Below are 26,458 nucleotides of genomic sequence, written 5' to 3' on the forward strand. Positions count from 1 at the left end.
GTACATTTTGCATTTATATTTCCAAACTATTTTTTTATGACACTGAAATCACCATACACTTACTTTGAAAACACCACATGGTAACTTTGTAAAATATATGGAAAGATTTCTACCTTGAAGTGAAACACAATCTTTATTTTAAAATTGCTGTTATTAGAGTTTTAACTGGTTACAGGCCGGACAGACTGTGGACGTACGAGTCTCCGCCGCAGCCTGACAACAGCAGAGTCCACACTGCCAGCGGCACGCTTTCCATACATGTCATCCTCCAGCTGCTGATGGGCAAACTGTAGCTCTGCAATCTCTTTCCCTGAGGATTCCAGATGTTTCCGGAGCATAGTCCTGCCCTGAGAGTACAAGGGAAATGTATGTGTTAACAGAGCACTCACTGTAATTGCCAATGTACTGTATATGTCTTTAATTTAGACTATCAACTAACGTTTAAAGCTACACTGTGTGATTTTTACCCCCATCTTGCGGTGAAAAAGTATATGACCATCCAGTGAATATTAGTTTCTGTTCCTCTCAATTCCGATTCTGTTTTAAGTCATACGGTGGCCAATGTAGTCCAAGATTAACATGGCTTCCAGTTCGACCTCGTCCATGAGTGTTAACGTAAACGCGAAAGGCGAAGCTTGAATTAACAGGTCTGTCCCTCTTTGGCTAATGTACTTTCAAGATGGAGGGGCAACATGGCGACCGACATTAGAACCCCTTACCCGTATGTATTTTCAATGGCATATTATACACTCAAGAGAATACTTTATTACTTGAACGAAGTAAATATACGTTATTGAGCACATATATTTTTGAAAGAACTAAGTGTTTTTAGCTAAGAATAAACTAAAAGAGTTACACAGTGTAGCTTTAAAAGTTTGGGCTCAGTAATATTTTTTTTAGAAAATTAATTTAGAAAGATTCCACAAAAATGTTCAGCACTGATAATAATCAGAAATATTTATTGCGCAGCAAAAACATCATATTTGAATGATTTCTGAAGGATCATGTGACACTGAAGACGGGAGTAATGATGCTGAATATACAGCTTTAACATCACAGGAATAAATTAAATGTAAATGTAATAATAATTCCCAATATTGCCGTTTTTTTCCTGTATTTTTATTTTATTTATTTTTTTAATATACATACATACATAAAAAATATGATGTACTGTTTGTGCTCTACATTATTATTAAATTGAATCATAATCAATCATATGGTCACAACATTTTTTTTAATGTATTTTGCCATACTAAAACTGCATAATATTCAAAAATATATTCTGAAAATCATTTAAAAACAAGTACAATCCATGCAATCAGGTTATAAACCTGTTAAATACTCCCTGTATGTGTTTTTGGGGACTTTTTTTTAATATTTCCTGTCTCGAGTGCCATGTTGTAGTTCTGATTAGTCTCCCCAGGTGCGTCTTATTTATGCTCTCTGTGCTCCCTGTGTTTCCCAGTTTTGACTTAGTTCATTTATTATGTTCTCACTGCGCTTAGATCCTCACCCCCAGCATGCTTTCTCCAAATGTTACACAACCAAAGACTAGGAAGTACTGCCCTTTATGATTGACAGATCATAAAGGAATTTTAGGAATGTCAGATTACAAAAAAGCTGACCCATGTCAGGAGGTCGGATTCCGGCAGCCCAACACTTGAATGCCTCCCATACAGCTGAGTCATAGGCCTGCTTAATCTCTCACGACAAAAGAGATCAGCACTGCAAACTGGGCCCTGCCGGGAGACAAGGACTTCTGCTTTAACGACCAACCAGTGAGTGAAAAAGTCAACATGTTGGATATTTAGCAGCACTTTTAGGCTCATTTAGTGATCTGTTAGGCTATACATATAGTTATGGGTGTGTTTTTACAATATCAATATGTGACTCTATAAATAACATACCATAGCTCTGCCAAGACTGTAGCCAGCACACTGCATCTGTCTCTGTTTGCGATAAATGGCCTGTCTCGTGGCAGCGGAGCTCAGTGTCAGATGTTGCTGATGAGGAAGAAGAAAAAGTATGCATCCTGAAAAGTCACATTTAACTCCTCAAGTACAAAATAGAAGCAGGGCAAATTTATAATGTATGTAATGTCATCACAACACTTTGGAAGGGTATTTTTTTCTTCCATTTCCAGATAAAGTTATGTAAATTTCCATGGGATTTCAATGTCTGTCATTTGGAAAGTTCTATACATCCCCTGTCCCTTAAACATTTTTTTTTCTAGTTCAAAATAAGAGCGTTGAAATGGAAGTATCCTATGATATAAACGTATTTACTGTCACTTTTGATCAATTTAATGCATCAAAGCACAAAAAATTCAACTTTCGAACTGTAGTGCATATCATCATTGACTTTACCTTATTAAAATTCATTCAACAGAATTCTGTCTGAGAGTACTTAGAATTAGTAATCAATAATCCCAAGTATCCCTTTCCTCTCTGCACTGTAATCACACACCTCCAGGCTGATCGTTTCAGTGATTTTCTTCTGCAGGGCTTCGCTGGCTGATTGGTGCATATCTGTTTGCTTTTTGATGACATCCCTCATGACTTGTGAAATGTTCTTTCTGAGTTGCTGAGATTCACGTAGTACTGTTGATGCAGAATCCAAAGCCTGTTTGCACTCTTAACGATGATGGTAAGAGACAGACAGAGAAAGATTAGATATAGCTTGTAATTTGGGCAAAAATGAAGGGTGAGAGACTATAAAAGTGTCCTGGTGTACCTGGAGTGAACGGTCCGGTGGGGTCAGGTTTCTGTGAGAGGGGTGAAGGATAGGTTTTCACACCCGCTGAGAGTGAGCCATGCTGGGGAAGCAGATCTATTACTCTGGATCTCTCAAAGGCACAATCCAACAACTGCTTACTGCTCTCGGCCAAAACCTCAAAGTGAAAAATAAAATAAAAAACTCACTACGTTCTTTTTGTTTTCCAGTCTTGATGATTTAATTCTACTGAACATGCAAGTTCAACTTCATGAATTTTGTGTGAAAACAATAGGCATCCGACATATCTTAAATATGCAAGGCCTATTTTTCACCTTTTGTTGAGTTAAAGTCTTCCTCAACATGCTGTCCAGTTCTTCTTTTAACTCATTCAGGACTTTTCGTTCATTGTGTAGAAGGTCATCGGCTCCATCCCGCATCTTGACAAAACATTTAGTGGAAGCCATGATTTTACACTCTTTATTTTTCTTTACTCATAACTTTACACTCATATTTTTATCTCTTTGACTCCTTGTGGAGTTCATTATGGCTACTCACGGTCTCCGTCGTGGGTGGTCGAAATGTCCTGCCATCAGCACTTTGCTGATTGACCAGCAATGCTTTCCTCAGACTGCAGAGTAGTTTCTCCAGTCGTTCCCTTAGATGCTCCACCCTGGTGTCCTCCTGCGTGACCCTGCCTGCTTGTCTGCGCAGGTGACCCTCCACCTCTCTCACACCCCGCGTATATTCACCCACCATACCTGCGCTGACCAACGCACTCTGATCACGCAGGGCCGGCAGGGGAAAGGGGCCACTAGTGATTCTGGAAGTGAGCTATCAAAGAAAAAGAAGGCTGTAGTTATCTAATAGAATTCTACTTAACATGTAGTACATTTACCTTCAGACAGTTCATTTGCATATGCAAATGCATATTTCTATTGTTTTCATACACTACCTTTCATACGTCGGAGGTCTGTAAGATTTTTTTTTCTCTTTTGCTCAGCAAGGCTGCATTTAATTTATCAATACTGTAAAAACAGGATTGTGCTTTTTTAAGGTGCCCATCCGTATTATTGTAATTAGCCTATATAGGCTAATCAAGTAGGCCTACTGAGTAATAATAACTACATGTACTTTCCATAGGGTTAGGTGTGGTTTGCGGATAGTTACTTGTAATTATGCATAATTTATAGTAAGTACTATATATATGGGACACTAAAATAAAGTGTTACCTAAACGGTAATACTTGAAATATTATTACAATTTAAAACAACTTTTCTATTGTAATATATTTTAAAATATACTAGTGGTTGATTGAAATTGGTTTAGTGGTAAATAATCCAGTTACTGTAGGTTGGTTAGCCTAATGGTCGGTGTTATCATAATATCCCCTAAAAACTATATAATATCACCTTAAAATCAACATGATAATGCGAAAGAATAGGCTATGTTTGCATTCCCACGAGAAACTTTGCGTCAGTAGCGAAACATTTGCGGTTCTCAGGGCAGGGAACGCGAACGTTTTGCGAAAGAACCCAAGAGCTTAGGAATATTAGTCTATTTTCTGTCCATCTAATATTTTCCGTCACTATGACCTATAAAATAATTATAAAAACAAGAAATCTGCGTTGAGAAATTCACAGCGCCACAAAGTAGGCTATTCATTATTCACAAATAAATAACCCCCATGGAGTAACTTTAGCCTACTCTAAACATGTTACGGATACAAACTTTAGTTAATGTTGTTTTATCCCGAAAATGTATGAAATGTAAGATATTCAGAGTCATAATAACGTAACGTTCAACAAAAATGACAATCCGCAACAATGGTGAAAACGTCATTGGCGCAATTTAACGCTCTATTGGCCAATCAAAAACCTAAACTGTCCGTTTAAGCTTATAACAAAATGATAGGTAGGTAACGTTAGGCTAAACGAAACGACTAGGGAGATAATTAACTTTAGGCTACATGTAATTACATTACATAAATCCGACACCTATGGCTAATTAGTTCTGAGCTACTTTACCATTCTTCCAGTGGATTTAGGTCGGAATTCATCTTTCTTTTCCGAGTCACTCTCACGGTGGTCCTTCTCGTCACTAGAAGCTGTTAACTGAGGACGTCTGTGGGCAAATGCCCCAACGTGGCTGCGGTATCGAGTAGAAGAGTGCAGTTGATCTACGCGAGTTTGACGCGTCAGTTCAGCGGCGCGCACAATCGAGCTGACAGTCGCGTCCCTCCAGCCTTTAGATCCCACAGCCACAGACGGAGATGCGGACTGGACGGACCGCTTCATGGTCACTCACGGTACTGCTGAACTATCCGAAGAATAACTCCAAATTGTTTGGGTTTAAAAGAGTTGGTTGTCTCCAACGCAACAGTTCCTCAAGTGACCGGGGCGCACAGAGCTCTGATTGGGTAGCTACTAGCGCGAGACACACAAGTGAAGGCAATTCAGTCTTATCCATTCACACTGCAACTCAATCAGTGAGATCCTGTTACATGATGTGAGCAGGTCGTGTTCTGTGATGTAGAACAGACACCCTAAATTAGTCTGTCACACTATATCAATTATTAAAATAAAAATAAGATTTATTTTGAATTATGGATGCATGACAAATAATAAATACTAGCTTTAATCTCAGATATTACAAGGCCCACTAAAGAATTTCTGATAAAAAACAATCACAATTCAACACACTAAACCCCTGGTATTGATGTTGCATTTTACATTCAATCAAAAAACCCATACTGTGATCAAAAATCAAATAATATAGTACATTTATTAAATTAATTATAATAACATTCTGTACTTTTTAAATATATTTCAATGATTTATATTAGGTAAAAAACCTGTTGAAAATAATACAATTACTTGTATTACTTATGGTAGAAGTAGATACTTAAACTTATTTTTTTTTTAGAAATGTGTAATATGAAGTCACCCATAAAAAAGTTAGACGCTTTTCAGAGACATAATGATCACACAAAACACACCAATTTGAATATTCGAGGCTTTATTGTCAAACCCCTGAGTTCTCAAGAAAGAACTTTTAATAAAAGAAAACCTCTAGAACCGCAAAACCCACACAAACTTGAGGCTTCGTTTTAAATGTGATTTATGAGGTATGCATCAAGTTTCGGGGATTCCAGTTTACCCAAATAAAATAAGAAAATAAAAAAAAAATTAAAAAAAAAATTCAGACAGTCTGTAAATCCTTCTGCTGTGAAAAAGATTTTCCTACACTGGAACAACGATAGCACATCCAAGTTGGGAATATAACTGCATCTCAAAAACAAATCAACTTGAGAAAACATTTATAAATACAGGACAAACATAAAGATCACATGGAACAGAACATGGGGGGAAAATACAGTAAATCAAACAATAAGAGAAAAGCAGCATTCAACATATCCAGCAGCCATAATCAATAAAAAATTAACCATTTAATAATAATAATAACAACAACAATTGAAGGCTCTAGGGAACTTAATTATTAATAAGCAAATTATGTAAGAGTGCTGAAAAGGCACTTGTGTGTATGTAAATCTTGGAACCACAATCTGACAGTGTAGGACGTAATCAGAACATTTTATGGCTGTATTCAATCAAAATGACTAAAGCAACCTGTAATGGACCAATCATAAATTCATGTGAACTAAAATAATATTTCATTATATACCCTCAACTTTCCAAAAATCAGTTTTGAGCAATATGTCAGAACATAGATTGGCACTATTCACAACTTACTGCACACATTAGCCCATCTCAAATTCTTAAACTAGAGAACTACCATAAGAATTGAAGCAGATCATCATTTCTGTTAGTTTAGTGCAGCAAATTGAAAGGCATCTGAGAGAATTTAGACATTGCAGTCAATTAACAATATATTGTGCAGTTCAGTATTCACAGAGCATAATTAAACTCACAGTATGTGTTAATCACACACTCACAGTGTGTGTTTAAGGGCTGTCTTGGGTCCAAGTTTGCTAGAGATGTTGTGCTTTAGCTCTGATAACACGCCATCCCGCTCCTCTAACTCCAGAAGAACTTGCTATGAAAGGCAAACAAAAAAGATCACATGATTAATTTATGCCCCCAGTGGATGTACAAACGTAGAGTAAGCAGAGGCAGGTTACTTGCCTCTATAAGTTTATCTCTCTTCTGAAGATTGTCCCTCAGTTTTACTTCTTCGAAAGCTCTCTCCTTATTCTCCTTCTTCCACCCTAGTTCAGCCTCCTTCGTCTCCTTGGTTTTCTCTCTCAGCTCCTTAAGTGTGTCTTTGAGTCGCTCTGATAGGGCAGTGATAGCACGTTTGTGATTTTCTCTTTGGTCCTGAAAGAACATGGATGCATGTTGATGAAAACTTACAAACCAGATCTTGAGAGTGCACTGGTTTGGACTAGAGCCAGACCGATATTAGACATTTTCCAAACTATCGGTATCGGCAGTTATAATGGCCGATAAATGAATATTTCAAAAATAAAATAAAAACAGACGAAACACGCTTCAATCATCTCTCCTTGGCCTGTTAAATTGAAAATGTATGTTTTACAATTTGCAGTATGACGTTATTGCTAAATTATGGCTCATCATAGACTAGCTAACCTGAAATTGTAATTATAAGGTAGCTTATAAGGCAATGTAGGGACTAATTATTATTTTATTTATCAGAACTTTAATATATTTTGATGTTCCTCTGTTCTGTTGTGACAATAAAAGTAACAAGTTTCTTTTAAAAATGCTTCATCATATTATTTCAGTTAAAACTCATAAATAACTACAAATAACTATGTTAGGGAAATCTGTTAATGTTTTGTTGCGCGTTTCTGAAAAAAATAAATAAAAAATATCGGCCGATATATCGGAATATCGGATTTTAAAACTAAAAAATATTTGTATCGGTATCGGCCTTCAAAATCCTTTATTGGTCGGGCTCTAGTTTGGACTCTCATTACTTAAATCGTGTCTACCATCAAATAACTCAATTATTTTGTAGGCTACTCTGTTACTTTTAATATGAAAAAGTCCTAGCCTTCACATTTAACTTAAGAGGCGCATTTTGATAAATATATGGGCTATATTACACATTTAATATTTTTTCATTTAGCCTGTTATAATTTAATGCACGTTTGAATAAATCTCTTTTCATTACAGCCAGTTTAAATGTTTATATTTCAACAATGAATTGGAGTAGAAACACAATTATATAATAAAAAAGATAAAATGCCTTATCTGTAACTTAAATGTCTATATGCAACTACATTTTTATTTGAGTGTTGATTATGAAGTAAATGTGATTAATAAATTGATTATTTGGTAAAATATGTATTTCAATGCATCACTAATTACTGGAATTGGCCAGAGCAATGCATGTACACACCACCAGGTGGCACGATTGCTTTTCTGTTGTATCAAAATAGAGAAGTGGAAGGTTTTGGAGATGTTCAGCACACTAAAAATGATTGGCAATGAGTGTTGAAAAAGTCACAATTGTGGAAATCACAATTACCAGTATGAGGTTTTCAGCGTCGGTTAAGGCCGAGGAGAGTCTTGAGATCTCCTGCAACATGGTGGTGCTGAGCTCCTCTCTATCTCTGAAACTCGCCACCAGCAGAGCTTCTTTCTCTCGCAGCTGATTAACCAATCCAGACTCAGCTCCTCCCCCTTCCAACCCCCGTCCAATCAGAGAGTCTGAGAGTGCCTGTGAGGAAAAGTGAATAGTTAACTCTTGGAAATTGTACATTAACTAAATCAACTGCAAGAGGCGAGTCTACACCACATCTACCTGCACATCTCTGCATGAACTCTCGAGTGCTTCCTTAAGCTGGGAAATGTAGTCTTTGTTATCCTTCACCAGTGCAGTCAGGGCTGAATCTCTCTCTTTCCACACTTCCCATTCTTTCATCATCTCCTGTTGGGCTTGCTCTCGCTCTCCAAGCTCTACACGCAGGTGCTATTCGAAGACACAAAACATTGATTTTACTCTCAAATAAAGTTGAAGGCTGAATCATTTTTCACCATATAATTTGGTGACTTGATTTATTTGTACACAATGAAAACCATTAAAACTATTGCGAAACTAAAAACATTGCACTTTGAGAGCTCTGTTTTCTGTATAAGAGCCATCAATGCCTCATTTGCTAACAAATGTATAGCAGTCATGTATAACAGCAGCAGTCACTAACCAAGTGATTAAGTAAACATGTGTGTACCATACAGCAGTGTTTGTTTAACTCACGTTAATAACATCCTGGTTACACTGGAGCACAGTGTTGAGTGTGATGAAGTCTCGGTCTCGCTCTCTGCCTGCGTCCCTTGCTGCCTGCAGCTGTTTCTCCAGGGCTTTCTCTCTCTCGCTAGCATCTGACAGCTGAGCCTCCAAGACAGCCTGATTCAAACAAACATGAACGTTGAATTAAAGTATAAGAACTATGGATTGCACGTGCATCCAGCATTTCCTGGACCTCATTTGAAGCAAACATGAAGTGCTCATTTACCAAGTTAATGATCCCACACAGCCAAAAGTGGGTGTGTTAGCCAGAGCTTCACTGTATGCTTACACTGTGTAATTTTGCTATATCCACAAGTTGATAGTGAAGTTCGGGTCAGTAAGATTTTCAAAAATGTTTTTGTTTATTTATTTGATCAAATATAGTAAAACAATGTTGTGAAATATTATTGCAAGTTTAAGTAACAGAGTTCTTTTTTTTATTATGTTGTAACTTATTATTGTGATGGCAAAGGTATATTTTCAGCATCATTACTCCATTCTTTGTCACATGATCACTCTAATATGATGATTTGGTGATTATCAGTGCTGAAAACAGTTGTGCTGCTTAATATTTTTGTGGAAACCATGATACTTTGTTTTTCAAGATTCTTAGATTAATAGAAAGTTCAAAAGAACAGCAATATGAAATATTTCTGAAATAAATACTTGTGTTTACTGTCACTTTTGATCAAATAATTAATGCAGCCTTGCTGAATAAAAGCATTCATTTGTTTTAAAAAGTCATATTAACCCTAAATGTAAATCCATCAGTGTGTACTTGCATTTACGAGTCATTAAATCATGTTTAATTTGGACTTCTCTGTGCATGCTCTTTGAGGTGGTGACCATAGACCTCCATTATATGACTGACAAGAACGGTTGGAGCTAAAATATCAAAATTGAAACTACTGCGGAAGACACCTACATCTTGGAAGCCTTTAAGGTAAGCTAAAACATACAAAAAATTTATTTCAAAGTGAACTATCCCTTTAAGAGAACAATTGGCTCATAAAGTGACTAAATAATGCTTTCATTCCCATTTAAATAATGCCACACATTTTATTATACTATTAGAGTTGATCTTTACTGATTATAATTGGCTTAATTTAGGAACAACAGAAGTATGAGCAAGTCGTCATTTACGAAACTCATCCTCATCACGTCAGACCTCACCTCACGTTCACTGCATGTATCAGTCACTGCACTGGCCAGTTTTTTGATGAGTTTGTCGGTGTCCTCTGATTCCACTCCCTGCTCAGCACACAGCGTCTGGATCAAAGTCACACATTCCTGAAGAGAGGAGCGCACACAGTTCACTGACCTCCACACAATCTGGCTTATCCTAAATCTATAATGAATTCATCAATACAGGACTCACCTGGATTACGTTCTCTCTGCTGTGTAGTGATTGGCTGAGACTCTCTATGAGGTCGTTTTTATTCTTTAAGCTGGTCTGTATTGCCAAAACAGATCAGATAGGTATTAGTCTCGCAAACAGGCATTATTCCAAGTAAAATGACTCCATGTCATGCCTGAGGGATAGTTCGTGGCATTGTGACTTCTTGTGACTGCATTCCCCTAGTGTTACATAACTGCTATCACCTCACACTAGAGAGCAACAATTCAATAGACTCAACCCAGAAAGTACCAGTGCTGTGAAATTACAGCACTCTGTAAAATGCTGAATTAAGGTAGATTATAAGAGAGGGATTAAAGTATTTGGACACTTATGTCACACCTAATTCATTGCATTATATAACAATAAATCAAATTTATCTGCAAGCTAATGCTGCTAGAATTTCTCCAAACTAACTTCTCTCTTCTGAGCCATTTTTGCAATTAATTGTAAACGACTGATGTGAAGGTGAGTTTTAGTTGATGTATGAAGTCAGGGGCCGTTTGCATGACACCATTTTCACCTATAAACGGTAAACATTTTGCCATCCATTTACACGACAACCGTGTTTTGAGGCCTCAAAACACAAACTTTTAAAAACATGCTAGTTTTTGAAAATGATCCCGTTATCGTCTCCATGTAAACAACAAAAACACGAATTTGTGAAAAAACTGGCCATGCATATACACTTTCAGTCTATAAATGGTAAATGTAGCAAATATAGAAAAAAAAAGTAAATTTAATCGTTTCAAGGATCAGTGTGAACGGGGACTGTTTTGACAACGTTTTAGTCTGTACGCGAAAAACGCAAAGGACACGCTTTTTCGTTTTTAGTACATCGTTTCAGTGTAAACATACCCTCAGTTCTTCTCAAGTTCAGACAACAGAACAGGTGTACTTCATCACTATAAATATTTTATTTGGCTTGTCCAACCCGTCCAAATACTTCTATGAAGTGTTATTTTTTATATTTTTAGTTTTCATTTTAGTAATTGTCATTTTTATTCAGTTTTATGTAGTGTTTGCTGCCAAGGTAACATTTCTAATCTAATATTAATATTCTGCTTTATTTCAATTAACATATTGTTACAAACATACTGTTTTATCCTTACAAATTTCTTTGACACATTTTGCTTAAAGGTGCATTCTTTCTTCAAAACAAACAATCAAATACCTTTTATCAAATTAAATGTAATATTTTGTCATCTAATGCAATGAAATTCTGAAAATGGCTTAAGTGTCTGGACCACTTTTATGAATTCATTCTTGATGATGTAGTTAAAAAATATAACATCTAATATATGATTAAGGCTCAAAGAGAGAGAAAGCACATCAAAATGCAGCAGCTGTAAAACCTGTTATGAAAGAAACGCCGACTAAAGCCCAGGGCAAACTCCTCTGGTTTGGGAAGATTCTTGGAGGAGGTGTGTTCGTTTCTTTTTAAAAACATCCACACACACACCTTCTGTAATATACCCTATATATGGCATCATTTGAAACCAAATTTGAAAACAAAAAGTCAACAGAAAGATTAGGAGAGGGTGTGTCTCAGGCGTGCTGTGCTGAGTCTCCAAAACACAATGCTCACAGTGCACACTTCAGTGCACCATACCATTAAACGTAATTATCCCTGCCCCGTCTCACTCACCACTTGCGGAGACTTCAACTGCTTGGCAGGAGCACCGGTTGCTGGTTTGTTGGTCTCCCTGAGCTGAGCCTCAAGAGTTCTGATGCGAACCTGAGCTTGAACAAGTTGTTCACGCAACTGCTTCACAGCAAGGTGCACCTTAACCGTACACGACTAAAGAAAAGAGAGATAAAGATGAACGGCAAGGTATGAAAAAGAGGTTGAATATTTTTCCAGTCCAACAGCCCTCACCTCTCTTTGTAATGGCATAAAGTCATCTTTTAGCTCGGTCAGGATGTCGTTGTTCTCTTCTTCAAACTCATTGTCCCCCTCTCTGAAATCTAGGACCCTCACTAACCCTGCTTTCAGATCTACCTCATCCTTCCCATTCTGCACGTCCCCTCTGTCTAACACGGGAATACGACTTCCAGCAGGTGACCTTACCGGCTTTCCTTCAATTCCCCTCAATTCTTTGAAAAAGGTGTCTATAATGGCCGAATGCTCCTCTTGCCAATCAAACACATCAGTGCCGTCTATCGAGTCCAGCGATTGGACGGAGGTAGTGCGGGATCGAGATCGCAAAGAATGGCAGGAACCAGACAGCGAGGCGGGGCTCGATCTGACAGATGGCACGCTCAACCAATGAAGGGGCATGCTGCTAGATTTGTCTCGAGAGAGGCCCAATGACGTGAAGGCTTGATCGGGCAAGTGACGTGGAATCCCACAAACGGACTCATAGTCTGAGTCGGACACCCTCAAGGAGTCACAACACTCACACTTCTTGCCCTGATGACACCGTTTCCCTGTTTTCCTAAAATACGGACAGGACTCGGTTTTCTCGGACCACCATTCGTACTGGGAGAGGGCCATGTTGTCCCTCAGGATTTCTCGGTATCCTTCCCCTACCGAATTCTTCCTGTCCCCTTCATCCTCACTGGAGCTTTCTTTTCTTTTCGGACTAACAGAGTGGCGCTGATCGTACATGCTTCGCACCCATCGCCTAATCTTGTCCCTTTCCTGAGTGAGTTTCTGGAGTCTCTCATTTGACAGCATTCGAACCCGGGCGATAACGGTGTCGAACTTGAAAACTCGCTCCAGAACGGACACACACTTGCCACACAAAAACTCCCCCTGACCGGCCCCGCGTGGTACAGGCTGCTCTAATATGTGTGTCAGCACACTGAGCAGGTCGATTCCTTTCGTAGGGGTGAGCAGGCCGCGGGAATTCGAGAGCGAACGGGAGGAGCTGAGAGATAAAGTGCTTCCTGGAATTAAAAAGTAAGAACAAAAATCGAGTACATAATTATATTTAAATATGCAATATCATCTTTTTGAAAAAATCGGATTATCTAAAACCTAAACAAATTAACAATACTTTAATAGCATCAAAAATTAATTAAGCAGCAGTAATACCAAACAAATGTAAGTTGTTGGAGATGTGCTCTGAAGTTCATACCCCATGGGCTGCTTTGTGCTGATCTGGGCAAGCTTCCCTTGCTAGAAAAGTATGTTGGGGTCTGAGGTTGTGCCCCCTTTCTGTTCTGACCTGCATACAACCATCGTCTCTGGTTACCCTGCAGGTCATTACCACAGATGCGGCATCCTTCGCTTTTACCTCGTGTAGTCATCATAAATACAGCAGGTGACCTATAATAATATTAATAATATACAAACTATAAAAAACAAACAATAAATACTGTACATCAAGTGCATATCAAGATTTTGACTAAAGCATTCTGAAAAAAAAAAAAAAAAAATCAATGCACAATGGGTGCTGGTGGATGAAGCCAAGGCAATGATATCTGGCATAAAATAATTAAGGTAAATAATAATTTAAAGGAATAGATCGCCCCAAACAATAATCATGATAAATGACATCAGCAGAAACATTCTTCGAAATTCTCCTTGAATGTCCCATGGGAATAAAATAATAATTTACAAAATTATACAGCAACATACTTCCCTCTGAGTGCTTTTAAAGCACTCTAGCACAGTTTATATACACAACACACCTGAGTAAATCTGTCAGTTGTATTGTGTGGTTGTTCACTGTTGTCCTTTGGCTGGGGTGGATCCAGTGAATGACAGCCCACTATTCCCTAATGAAAGTCAATGTTTACATGGGCAGGGACACACACACACACACACACACACACACACACACACACACACACACACACACTTTAAAATATGATTTATTTCAAAGATTTTTGTGGTGGTTGTTGTAAAAATGCTTTATAAAACAAACACGATGAAGAAAATGAGTGGATGCCACACTAGCTTAGTTCACCCAGAATGAAAAAAAAAAAATCACCACAATAGTTTACTCTCATCATATTTGTACAAACATGACTTGCTCCCTTCCTTGAAACCCAAAACGAAATGACAAACACAATGTAAGCGACTGACAGGCACTTTTCGCCCCCCAATGAAAGTGTACGGTGAGTCTAGTAGCTGTCAGTCTGCCTAACATCGCTGTTTCACAAAACGAAAGAACAGAGGTTTGGAAGTTGAACAATTTCAGATGAATAAATGATTGACAGTATTTTCATTTTTGGGTGAACTATTACGTTAAATCAAGTAACCTATATGAAATCTAGCACGAGCGCATTCAAGGCGCAGATTGAAAACACAAATGTAAAAAAAAAAGTGACGCGTTGGCAGAGAACTTTCCACACGATGACTAAGTTAATCTCAGCAACGCTGTTTTACTCTCGTGTACTCATTCAAAAATGATTTTTAAACCTCTATCAGAGCGCTTTAACCGCAGCTGATATGAACGCGAAACTTTTGGCTTCACTGAATGTCATAATGACCCTGCAGAGGACAAAACATGATATATGACAGACCAAACAACTCTTCAACACAGTCGTCAACTGACCTGATAAGTTGCGAGAATCGAAAATATCCCACTACAACCGCAAAAGTACAGATTAATTCGCTTACCGACGCTCAGGAAGCGTTTCCTCGGACTCGAACAGGAGCTCTCGCGCCTCCGGACCGGAATGGCAGTCGCCGCGCGCCCACTCTACCTTGCTGACGTCATCATAAATACCTGTTCAAGCCCGCAGCTGCGTGGCGCACTCCAGCTGTTTCCACGACCATGCGCATTAAAGACGAGATGTCTACCCAGCGGGCACCTTGACGTCAATTTGACATCAACAAATAGTCAAGATTTTGACCACCATGTATAACATGCATGAATATGAATATTTTCATTATATTTTGTAATTATTACCTTGTGGTTGTAAAGAGGCCAAACAAAGGTATCAATCTGACATGTTTTTTCTTGTCCCTACATCTCAGGTCAATATCATTGACATTAAATCGATGTTGATTTGATGTCAGGAATTAAAACGTCAATTTGATGTGAAATGTATATCAAAACGATGTCTGAAAAAGTATATTTATTACTCACTGTAAATCAATGCGACTAATTTTCAACATCTAAAAGACCCATCTTGAAAGTTGTAGGTCTATGTATTTTGCATTTTTATTTTATTTAAATCCTAGCTAGTTTAATTCAGTTCTTGATTAAAATGACAGCAGACACTATAATTGCATATACTATAAAAGGTAAATTTAATCTGACATTGAAGCTGATTTTTAAAATGATCATCATCGACTACAAATTGACTACAAAAAGACGTCACATCCTGGTCATATCGCGCGGAAAAGTAGAAGATTTGCATAACCGCCCTCACTCACACGTCTGCTCACTGCCAGAGAGATCGTCGATTTCAATTTTAAAAAATACTCCTCTTTCAACTCTTGGTAAGTAACCAGCTAGCATGCTATTGTTGTTATTATGTTAATACACCATCTTATACATAGGCTACTTAATCTGATTGGGTGTAATTGTCAGAAATATGTCGAATAATTCCACAGCCTTGCCCTTTACCTGAGCGAGTTAGCTTGCTAATTTAACCGGAGATTAGCTTAACTGTAACGTTGACATTCTGGTATGATGGAAGAAGTGTCTTCCTGTCTGCCATCGTATGATTTTAAAAGTGTGTGTGTGTGTGTGTGTGTGTGTGCGTGTGCGTGTGTGTGTGTGTGTGTGTGCGTGTGTGTGTGTGTGTGTGTGGAAAAATGTCGATTTTACTGGTTTTCTGGGGCCAAACCGACCGGCGACGATATTTACTGTCGATTCGAATTTGTTGGTTTAAAAGTGGACATTTCAAGCTTTAGCCCGTTACAAGGCTAACGTTAGAGATGACAAATTAACAATGATAGTAAAATGATATCCTAAGCATGTGAAATGTTTTAATTTTTTTTCCAGCGTAACTTAACGTTACCAGCCCCAGATCTGTCACTGATTTGAATAAGAGGTAAGTTGCAATGGTAGTATCCATATAACGTTACTGTCCTAAAAATATTCCTTTCCCAATGTAAGAGAAAAGTAAGTGTGTTCTTCTAAACAAAAAATAGCTGCTGCATTGAATTTTTTTTTTTAATGCAAATTTTTTGTTTGTATAGAATATGATGTCTTGCTCTCTTTGGTCTGACATTCAGAGTTCCAAAAACGACTCCGCTTCAACAGCTTAACAGACAGCTAACCAGCGAGGAAAAACGAAAACTCATGGTAGGTTACTATGAAAAAGTAAAACAAACATTTGCTAACAGATGCAATTATTAGACATACAATATCTTATTCACATATTCTTGTTCCTCATATACATTTCTGCATATTTGCTAAATTATTCCTTCAGACAGCTCCGATGTCAAATTGGTGCAGCTACCCTGTGGGAAAATGTCAACATTGTGATGAAAAGGTCAGTCTCTGAAGTTGTGCGGTTAATATCTTAAAATGTATTTAATACTCTTAAATGAATACGCCCAGATCTGCGGATTGAAGATGAAGAACACGCTGAATCTGATTATAACAAGACCGAAGCGAACACGAATTTGTGTGGTTTACACTTAATCACATATATTTAGGGGAACGAGGCAGAAGTTTAGGGGAATTTGATCATACTATTTCAGATAGCCTGTTGGGCAGGACAGTTATGTATTTTGGTAGCCCTACTGAAAACACAATATAGCCCGGGACGTCTGGCTAGCGATTTTGTGAGCCCTGACATTATTTCACATTTCTTCCTGTACAGCATGTATAACTTTGTTTATTCACATTTTTATTTACAGAGTGCTCACAAATAGCCTCATGTCTATACTGAACATGGATGGGACTGGTGACAAGCTGCCTTTCAGAAGAATTGAACTTTATAAGGTCGCAATAGGTAATTATATTTTCTATTTGTGCACCTACACCACCTATAGCTCTATTCTCTACATGATTTTTATTTTGATCAGTATGTGCAAGATAAATGGCAATTGCTGTTACATTTTTTCAGGTGCCATCTAGAAGTAACAACCCGGCATCACAGAAGCTTCCATTGGTAGCCTTACGGCCAACCATTTGCTCGCTGCACCGGACAGAAGAGGGGGCACTGGGCGCCGGAAGGTAGGAGCTGCTGCAAGCAATGTAGATTAGGCCCAATTCAATTTCTCTTTTTTTACCCTTCCCCTTCATTTTACCCCTACACCTGGTCCTTCGAAACATGTTGGAAAGATATAGGGGGAAAAATATTCTCCATGGAAAAAAAAAAAGATATCAATCGCATACATAGGGAAGAGCCTGGACGAATGTGATGTTTTGAAATCACTGCTGTCTGGCTTTGAATGAATGTTCACATTCTACAATTCCGTACAAAATGTGGACTGATGACTAGCAGTGAAATGAGATCCTGACATATGACACTGTTAACACAAATTAACCAAAAATTGACTCGATCCATTATCATATATTAGTACTAGGGCTGTCAAATGATTAATCACGATTAATCACATCCAAAATAAAAGTTTGTTTACATAATACATGTGGGTGCACTGTGTATAATTATTTTGTGTATATATATATATATATATATATATATACACACACATGCATGTATATTTAATAAAAAAATGTTATTTATAAATAATTTAAATTATATATAAATCTATATACAGCATAAACATGAAAATATTTCTTAAATATATACAAGCATGTGTGTGTGTGTGTGTGTGTATATATATATATATATATATATATATATATATATATATAAATATACACAGTGCAATCACATATTATGTAAACAAAAAACAAAAGCTTTTATTTTGGATGTGATTGATTAATCATTTGAAAGCCCTAATTAGTAGTGCACATCTGACAACTGCGTGTGATTAGGCTATAATGTGGATTATTCTTTTAGTTTTCTATATACTGTAGAGTAGCCTACTACTGATGGGTACTAAGCATTTGTTATGTTAATGGACCGGCCCCATTTTAATGTTTGCTTTCTTGTTTTCTTGTTCTCTTGTTCCCTTTTACAGGCATTTGAGAGCCCTTGAGTGAACCCATAGCACCCCCCCCCCCCCCCCCCCCCCACTGCATTACACTGCTCAAAAAAATAAAATAAACATATCAGATCTCAAAGTATGTGTATGTTGTCAGTCATTGTACATTTAGGTTGGAATTGAGTGATGCTTAGCATTGAAATGATATCAAAATATGTCAATAATTTTATGTAATTTTGACATCAATGTTTGATGTCACATTTATGTTGAATTGATATCAAAGCTTGATATTGTATGATATCAAAATAGCATTAAAATGACGTCAACATGATGACATCTTGACGTCAAATAAATGTTGAATTGGCATCAAATGCATACAAAGCATGATCAAAATAACATCAAAATGACATCGGCAGAGGTCAAAATCTTGACATCAAATTGACGTTGTCACTTTGACGTCAAATTGACTTTCATTTTTGACCTATTTTGTGACGTAATTTTGACATCAATGTTTGATGTCATTTTGATGTTAAATTGACATCAAATGCCCACTGGGTAGGCTCAGTATATATCAAAAATACTTAAAAAATAGCAATTTTGTGATTTGTTGTTACAATTTAAATTAATAGTTTTCTAAATATCCAAGTTTATTTCTGTAATGCAACACTGAATTATCGTCATCATTACTCTTCTTCAGTGTCACTTGATCCTTCAAAAATTATTCTAATATGCTTACTTATTATGTTTGAAACAGTTACACTGCTTAACATTTTCTGTAACCTGTGATACATTTTTTCAGGATTCTTTGATGAATAAAAATTGAAGAGAAGAAAAAAAGAACAACGTTTATTTAAAATATAAATCTTGATGAAAAATATATATTCTAGTGTTCAAAAGTTTGGGGTAAGTGATTTGTTTCTTTCTTTTTTTAAAAAGAAAATAATACTTTTATTCAACAAGGATGTGTTAAATTGATTAAAAAAAATGATCGTGAAGATTGTTATTGTTAGAAAAAAATATTTTAAATAAATATAAGTCAATTCAATTTTTAACTTTTTATGCATTAATGAATCCTGAAAAAAGTTATCATAAGTTATAAAAAATATTTATCATCACAACTGTTTCAAATCAGCATATTAAAATGATTTCAGAAGGATCATGTGACACTGAAGACTGGAGTAACAGATGCTGAAATTTCAATTTTGCATCACATGAATAATCACAAATAAATTATATTTTAAAGCAATAGAAGTATTATTTTAAATTGTAATAATATTTCAAAAATTCTTTGTCTTTTTCTGTATTATTTTCCAGTAATGTTTCCAAACTTTTGACTGGTACAAATATATTAACACACACACATTTTCTTGCAATCATTATACTTTTTTTGATAACAATTTAATAATTTGTTTTTATTAAAAAAATATTAGTCATGTAGAATCTCTATAAATAGAATTAGAAAACAAAAGAATCTGCTCACAATATTCAAACTGATTTTACATAAAAGAAAACTAAAAAACTACTGCAGAAAATCATCCCATTGTCTACAGATAATAAATTATCACATTCTGTTATAAGCAAAGAAAATATCTCAGTTGATTAACAACAGTACAATCATAATCTGCAAAAGACATGATTACATTCAGGATTGTGAGGCCATCAGTTTGTTTCTTTCTCTGTAGATTAGGTGAGCCACTTGTCTATGCAGTTCTGGTAGACTGTGAGATTTGAATGCCAGGATGTATGGCGAACACCAGGGACGACGCACTTGATCACGGCTCCTTTTGAGTTTAATGTTTTCAGGCCAAAAGCATCTCTTAGATACCACTGGGGAGAGTGGAAATGGTTAGGATTATTAAAATGCACTAGCAAATACAAACCATGAACAATTTAAACTAATTAATGATCAGAATATGAATGCTTCCACTCACATCCTGCTTTTCCATCTCAACCACCGTTTCATTACTGTCATAAAACCCAAAAATACTGTGGGGGAAAAAGAGATCAAAGGTAAAAAGATATGAAGACAGTATGTTTTATTCAGGACCTACATTTTAGAGATGGCAAACAAAAGGCACCACATAATCCTATTAGACATTTTAAAGTTCAAACGCCACTTTAAATATTTCTCACATTCGTTCCAGTCGGCTGAACTGGCACAGGTTAACCCTTTAGAAGTAAGGCGGTCGAACTCTGATAAACGTTAGATGCTCAATATCATGTGATAATATATACTATTAACTAAAACTATTTAAAACGTTCCTGTTCATTGATAAATAAAGCTGAAATAAAATATAAATATTAGTTGAAAAACTAGAAATGTTGGCTTTGAACTAAATGAAAAGTAAGATTTACTTAAACTGTAATAAATTAAAGGGATAGTTCGCCCAAAAATGAAAATTCTGTCATCATTTAGTCTCCCTTATGTAGTTTCTTTCTTCTGCTGAACACAAAGGAAGATATTTTGTAGAATGTTGGTGTCCAAAAGATTGATGGTCCCCCATTGACTTCCAATATATATTTTTCATACTATGCAAGTCAGTTTAAAGGAGTAGTTCACTTTAAAAAAAAAACTTTTGCTGATAATTTACTCACCCCCATGTCATCCAAGATGTCCATGTCATTCTTTCTTCAGTCGAAAAGAAATTAAGGTTTTTGATGAAAACATTACAGGATTTTTCTCCATTTTTAGTGTAGCTTCAAAGGGCTTTTAACGGGACCAGATGTTGAATAAGGGCCTTCTCTAGCGAAACATACATACATACATTTATCCTTATAAGCACAAATGCTCGCCTTGCTCTGTTCTGTGATGCGTGTTCGTGACTCTCCTGTTCGAACTCGTTCATCAAAATGAACAAATCTTTTTCGAGTCATTTGCTTTATTCAAAGAACAATATGAACGAAATCAAAGACTCGGAAAAAAGATTTGTTCATTTTGAAGCTGCACTGAAACTGTCATTTGGACCTTGAACCGTTTGGTTCCCATTGAAGTCCATTATATGGAGAAAGAATGTTTTCATCAAAAACCTTAATTTCTTTTCGACTGAAGAAAGAAAGACATGGACATCTTGGATGACATGGGGGTGAGTAAATTATCAGCAAAAGTTTTTAAAAAAGTGAACTACTCCTTTAAACTGTTTGGTTACCGGCATTCTTCAAAAGATCTTCTTTTGTGTTCAACAGAAGAAAGAATTTTATACAGGTTTGGGACAGGTTGGTGAGAAAATGATGGCAGAATTTTTGGGTGAACTATCCCGTTAAACCTATAGCAATATTAATAATAATAATAATAATAATAATAAAGTAACAAAAGCACACCATTAAATAACTAAAAATAGACTAATATATTAACATGAAAATAAAAGCTCATTCACAGTAACACTGATGTAGAGACCTTGACTCCCATGGTGTAATGACGCCATCATCTGGTCCGCCGATCAGCACCAGTTTCTCTATGCGCAGGAAGCTGTCTCGCCACGCTGAGAGGGAACAGAAACACACAACACAACATGACTCAAGGCCACTGAACTGAAAGTGCACAAACAACAAGCTGAGTTGCTCACATTGTAATCTTAAACTACCTGTTAAATTGGCATGATTTATCTCTCCATTGAGTGGAGCCAGATATATGCTGCTGTTTAAGTATTTCTCTCTTTGGTGTGGATCTACAGAGAGAAAAAGGCAAAGAATAGAAGATCCACAGTAAATCAAATGAAATGCAGGACAGTGAAAATATTGTTGTGTGAAAGTGACACATCTGCTTACCATTCCAGTAGTTGCAGATAGATATTTTTTGTCCATGTGTAGTGTAACAAAAATTGTACAGTTTTGACTTGATGAATTTAGGGAAAAAGTATTTCAAATAACTTGAATCTGTAGAAGCATGGACAAAGCACTGTATTAATGTGTTTTTATGTTTCTTTAGAGAAAACAGATGTTGCGGCGTGTAGTTTAGGGAGGATTTGACTGACCTCCATACTGGCCAGCTAATGGTGAAGACAGGAGTATCAGAGAGTGAACATTGTGTGTAGGAAGGGTAGCAAGAACTCCTCGACATATCAAACCACCTGAGAAATTTTTTTTTTTGTTACATTAAATTGTTCAAAAGTCACAATAAAGAATTTATATTGTAAAAAAAATACACTTTCAAATATATTCAAATATAACATAGTTCATTTAAATTGTAATTGTATTTCACAAATTTACTGTGTGTACCATAATTTTAATCCAATAAATGCAGCCTTGGTTTGATTAAGAGCCTTAAAAATATAGTTTGAATGGTAGTGCTTATATAACAACAGATTTTGATTAGATGAATGAGTTTAGATGACCTTGTGAGAAGCAGATGAGATGGACACCATCTTCAGCGCTCTTCATGATGGGTCTGATGGCCTCTCTGAAGCTGTCTACCTGTTGCCACAGTGCCTTCATACTGGCAATGTAGTCAAACAGGGCTATTGTGGTCACATTGGTACCTGGATGAGACTAAGACAGTGAAAAGAGAAGTGAGTTTCACTAGATATAAAAAATGAGAACTATGCCCCAAGTGTGGTGATCTGAAACCAAAAAACTTAAAAACGAATATGCAAGTCAAACCTAAGATTGCGATTTTTATAAGACAGGTGATTTTTTTGTGTGTTTTTGACCCAAAATGTACCCATTCAAAAATGTAATGCAAGTTTTATGTTGTTTTAATGTATGTAGTTTTATAGAGGAATTTGTTTGGAAATTAGAAATGTAATAAAACAAATAGAAGAGCATTTATGTTTCTTAAATTCACACACAAACACATTTCCCAAAATACTGTAGCCTATTTAACAGATTCCATAACAAAAATGTTGAGCAAAAAATGCAGTTTTATTGTGTATAGTTTCTGATTACTGATTTCAATAGATAGATAGATAGATAGATAGATAGATAGATAGATAGATAGATAGATAGATAGATAGATAGATAGATAGATAGATAGATAGATAGATAGATAGATAGATAGATAGATAGATAGATAGATAGATAGATAGATAGCAATATTAGCCTACCTGACGGATAAATTTCACCATCATCTCGAACTGTTTGGGCCCATCAAATATCCCGTGAACAATAATTACCGGTCTGTATCCCATGACGGTTGACAACAGTACAGCACATAAAATAACACATGGTCTGCAGCCATCACTCGTCATCAATCCCCCCATGACTAGCCTACTCCAAAACAACAACGTCTCACGAGTCACAAAAATCTATAAACTGAAACCAAATATCTATTTTAATTAAACAAAATTATATTTGGTAAGTAGACTGTTCTAACAGTGCATGTCAAGTTCTGCCAGAAGTTTTAAGCCTCGATCTATCTCAGGCGTTTATACGTTGTTCCGCATGTTTGAGGTGATGCTGACCTCTTCCTGTCTATATCAGTTGATGTGGTTTAACTGAAGAAATGAAAGCAAACCATTTCAAGTTATTACAAGAGAATGTAATATTATGTAATGTAATTCACATTGTTTATTACCTTTATTTTAATGCAATCCATTAATACAAGAGCCAGCCGTTTTTCAAACTTTGTTGAGGATTAAGCTACATCTTTTGAAAGCAGCTCGTCGTCGATATTCGACACATTGTCCTAATGATGAGTATATTATAGTGAACATTGCAAGACACTGCGATATACACTGATAAAGCGTTTGTAACATTAAAGACTAGGCTACTATTCAAAAGTTTGTGGTCAGTAAGAATTTTTATTTTATCTTTTGGGGGAAAAGAAATCAATTCATTCATCAAGGATTAATTTAATTGATCAAAAGTTACCGTTAAGACATTAGTGGTACAAAAGATTAAATAAATGTTCTTTTGAACTTTCTATTCATCAAAGGATCCTGAAAAATATTGTACAACTCTTTTCAACATTGATAATAAATAATGATTTTTTTGAGCATCAAATCATCATATTAATATTATTTCTGAAGGATCATGGGACACTGAAAACTGGAGTAATGATGCTGAAACTTGCAATTATTTTTAGGGAAATGCACAGCTAAAGTACTTCCACGCAGGGTGATTATCTTTAGGAAAACACACAGCTAAAGTACTTCCAGACAGGGCAATTATTTTTAGGGAAACGGACAGCTAAAGTACTTCCCAGCAAGGTGTGACCGCATTTCAGTTCCATATCACTTTGCTAAATGTTTTCAGTTATTTCTAAGGTCCTACAGACTACAACAGCAAATAAAACCAAAACCCACAATGACACTGACCAAGCCCATAAATATAGTAGACAATAGGATAAAAACTACAAATTCTTTTGGGTATTTTGGGTCAAAGTTTTTTTGCACATACTCGCTTTCTCCTGCTCTCTCCCATTTAAACACACACAGTATGGAAAGTCTCAGAAATGTGTTGTCGGTGTTTCTCTGATGATTTTATCAGTAAAATAGTAAAAACTTAAAAGCTACATGAATTTCTCACAAGACAATAACGGCGCTGTTTTTGAAGTAGTTAAACTTATAGTTTTGCTAGAGATGCTGCCAAACAGTAAACAGTGACAGTAAAGGCCTTTTTATGCTTTTTACGATTCTACCATCGTGAGCATTTATACTTCTGTGTTCAGGTCTTGGTTGCTCTGCAGTACTGCTCCGAAATGCTAGTTGGCGGCGAAGGGTTTTAATGTTCCACTGTGTTTAGATTCCTCACGGCTACAAGCAATGGCGACTGAAAGAGAGCGGATCATGTTGGAGTTGGAGCTTTTGAGGTGGAAAAACAGTTAATTTTAGTGAAATTAATAAAACTAAAAGGCAGAAACGAGAGAACACGTCGAAGGAGATGGTACGTGCGGAAATGCGTAGGAGGAAATGTGATGCTACCAAGCCGACCAATCACAGATCTTGCGGTCCGCGTCTTCATGACGTGTAGTTACATTTTTGAGGAGGTGCGTGTCAGGCTATGGCGAAGGGTACGTTGCGTCTGTGCGTATGCTACGCCGTACCTACTGCGCGCACCCTACGCAGAAGTATAAATTGGCCTTAATGATGACAAGATAAGAGTTAGGATGACAGAACAGAACAACAGTAAGGACAACAAAGCAAATGACAGAACAAAAGAAGAACAAACAGAGAACATACACATCAACATATAGGCCTACTAATTTATCTGAACAACTAAGCAATGACTTGATAAGGATAAATGTGTATAGTAAAAAGCACAAAGCAGTGGACTCATTTTTGGCATAAATAGAGTCCCATAATTTGTGGCACAAGCGGAATCCCATACTTTAACCATTCACTGAAAAAATAATTACGCTTTAAAACTTGATTCAGTTTGAAATGTTCTGTTGGTTGTATTTTATCCCAGCTTTTATGTAGTGTTAAAAAACTGAAACAGGAAGTGCTTCTGGACCAGTGTTGTTTACATCTTGTGAAATGGTCTTAGTGTCCTATTAAGGTATTATCTTATGTTTAAACATTAATATCAAGTGCTTTTGTTATGCTTATCCGTTTACGTCCACCTGAAAATATGTTGATTTGTATTATTTAAGCGGAAGAAAACGTCCGCTCTTCACGCTTTGAGCTGGACTTGTATTCTGAAATGATTCAAATCAGGACTCGATGGAAAGAGTAGGTGTGTGGTACCTAAAATAAACACAAAGAAACATATATAAAATTATTTTAAACATGCCTTATCTAATAATCACAAATACTACGTGACCACGCAGTTACACCGGTGATAATTTACTTTTCACAAAAAGTTATTCTGTTCACGCCATTTAACTTTCTACCCCGTTATTTTGTTTTAGTCAGACTTCAATTTTGACAGGTCACGTTAAGAAAACATTGACCCCGGAAATAACTTTTTTTTTTTACCCGGAAGTAACTTAGCGGTTATGTTTTCATAGGAGAAAGCGTGTGGAGGCACTACTAACGTAAGTCTAAGTTTCTTATGATTTATGATGCTGTCGTGTTTTTATTGTATATGTGCATAAACCACAATACTCTATGTATACGTGCGTTTGAATTCATCTGTCATATCTTCAAAGTACTAGTCAATAAATTTAAATAATCTAGTCAAGTGTTGACTTGCTGTTCATTTCAACGGTCATTATCGGAATAAAACAA

General features: G+C 36.4%; 4 protein-coding genes and 1 long non-coding RNA gene across 9 annotated transcripts in view; 2 read left to right on the forward strand and 3 right to left on the reverse strand.

The window, feature by feature from the left end:
* Positions 1 to 114: 114 nt before the first annotated feature.
* tektl1 (tektin like 1) lies at positions 115 to 5,093 on the reverse strand. Its single transcript, XM_039669355.2, has 8 exons — positions 4,740 to 5,093; positions 3,271 to 3,546; positions 3,048 to 3,152; positions 2,734 to 2,890; positions 2,467 to 2,633; positions 1,908 to 2,003; positions 1,626 to 1,739; positions 115 to 347 (listed from the first exon to the last, which is right to left on the reverse strand). The coding sequence occupies exons 1-8, from the start codon at positions 5,007 to 5,009 to the stop codon at positions 162 to 164; spliced, it is 1,371 nt and encodes a 456-aa protein (XP_039525289.2). The 5' UTR covers positions 5,010 to 5,093; the 3' UTR covers positions 115 to 161.
* dhx16 (DEAH-box helicase 16) overlaps positions 1,664 to 26,458 on the forward strand; it is a 42,407-nt gene continuing 17,612 nt past the window's right edge. The window contains exons 1-2 of one of the 2 annotated variants that reach the window (XM_089121088.1): positions 1,664 to 1,778; positions 9,827 to 9,931. The gene's annotated coding sequence lies outside the window, so the exon portion shown is untranslated. Of the gene's footprint in view, positions 1,779 to 9,826; positions 9,932 to 26,110; positions 26,266 to 26,458 lie in introns of those variants that run through there. The other variant, XM_039669351.2, reaches the window with a different exon arrangement.
* LOC120477671 (uncharacterized) lies at positions 5,714 to 15,088 on the reverse strand. 2 transcript variants are annotated; one of them, XM_039669353.2, is made up of 12 exons: positions 14,958 to 15,088; positions 14,024 to 14,110; positions 13,468 to 13,658; positions 12,264 to 13,276; positions 12,033 to 12,185; positions 10,367 to 10,441; positions 10,162 to 10,278; positions 8,956 to 9,105; positions 8,503 to 8,670; positions 8,227 to 8,418; positions 6,858 to 7,049; positions 5,714 to 6,768 (listed from the first exon to the last, which is right to left on the reverse strand). In XM_039669353.2, the coding sequence occupies exons 3-12, from the start codon at positions 13,640 to 13,642 to the stop codon at positions 6,664 to 6,666; spliced, it is 2,340 nt and encodes a 779-aa protein (XP_039525287.2). In that variant the 5' UTR covers positions 13,643 to 13,658; positions 14,024 to 14,110; positions 14,958 to 15,088; the 3' UTR covers positions 5,714 to 6,663. The 2 variants fall into 2 exon arrangements, with proteins under 2 accessions (XP_039525287.2, XP_088977215.1); XM_089121089.1 differs by lacking the exon at positions 14,958 to 15,088 and having other exon boundaries at positions 14,024 to 14,177.
* LOC148973338 (uncharacterized) lies at positions 15,150 to 18,443 on the forward strand. 3 transcript variants are annotated; one of them, XR_016146835.1, is made up of 7 exons: positions 15,150 to 15,785; positions 16,294 to 16,342; positions 16,527 to 16,596; positions 16,724 to 16,786; positions 17,157 to 17,251; positions 17,366 to 17,475; positions 18,390 to 18,443. It is a non-coding gene; the product is annotated as an uncharacterized LOC148973338 (long non-coding RNA). The 3 variants fall into 3 exon arrangements; XR_016146833.1 differs by having other exon boundaries at positions 15,151 to 15,785; positions 16,491 to 16,596; XR_016146834.1 differs by lacking the exon at positions 18,390 to 18,443 and having other exon boundaries at positions 15,152 to 15,785; positions 16,491 to 16,596; positions 17,366 to 18,122.
* On the reverse strand, positions 19,751 to 23,755 carry LOC120477678 (lysosomal thioesterase PPT2). The gene is made up of 8 exons (XM_039669361.2): positions 23,393 to 23,755; positions 22,685 to 22,838; positions 22,325 to 22,420; positions 22,119 to 22,226; positions 21,935 to 22,018; positions 21,748 to 21,832; positions 20,285 to 20,339; positions 19,751 to 20,180 (listed from the first exon to the last, which is right to left on the reverse strand). The coding sequence occupies exons 1-8, from the start codon at positions 23,546 to 23,548 to the stop codon at positions 20,037 to 20,039; spliced, it is 882 nt and encodes a 293-aa protein (XP_039525295.2). The 5' UTR covers positions 23,549 to 23,755; the 3' UTR covers positions 19,751 to 20,036.

This window comes from Pimephales promelas, chromosome 16 (assembly GCF_988280905.1).
Source record: "Pimephales promelas chromosome 16, fPimPro1.hap1.1, whole genome shotgun sequence".
NCBI lineage: Eukaryota > Metazoa > Chordata > Actinopteri > Cypriniformes > Leuciscidae > Pimephales > Pimephales promelas.

Coding starts and splice junctions, on each gene's coding strand:
- tektl1 (XM_039669355.2), bottom strand. CDS start 5,009: ATGAAGCGGTCCGTCCAGTCCGCATCTCCGTCTGTGGCTGTGGGATCT. Junction 2,634..2,733: donor CACCGGACCGTTCACTCCAG/GTACACCAGGAC, acceptor ATCATCGTTAAG/AGTGCAAACAGGCTTTGGAT. Junction 348..1,625: donor AATCCGACCTCCTGACATGG/GTCAGCTTTTTT, acceptor TTGTACTCTCAG/GGCAGGACTATGCTCCGGAA.
- LOC120477671 (XM_039669353.2), bottom strand. CDS start 13,642: ATGATGACTACACGAGGTAAAAGCGAAGGATGCCGCATCTGTGGTAAT. Junction 12,186..12,263: donor TTATGCCATTACAAAGAGAG/GTGAGGGCTGTT, acceptor TCTTTTCTTTAG/TCGTGTACGGTTAAGGTGCA. Junction 10,279..10,366: donor GCAGAGAGAACGTAATCCAG/GTGAGTCCTGTA, acceptor TCCTCTCTTCAG/GAATGTGTGACTTTGATCCA.
- LOC120477678 (XM_039669361.2), bottom strand. CDS start 23,548: ATGGGGGGATTGATGACGAGTGATGGCTGCAGACCATGTGTTATTTTA. Junction 22,839..23,392: donor TGGTGAAATTTATCCGTCAG/GTAGGCTAATAT, acceptor TCACTGTCTTAG/TCTCATCCAGGTACCAATGT. Junction 20,181..20,284: donor TTGAGATGGAAAAGCAGGAT/GTGAGTGGAAGC, acceptor CACTCTCCCCAG/TGGTATCTAAGAGATGCTTT.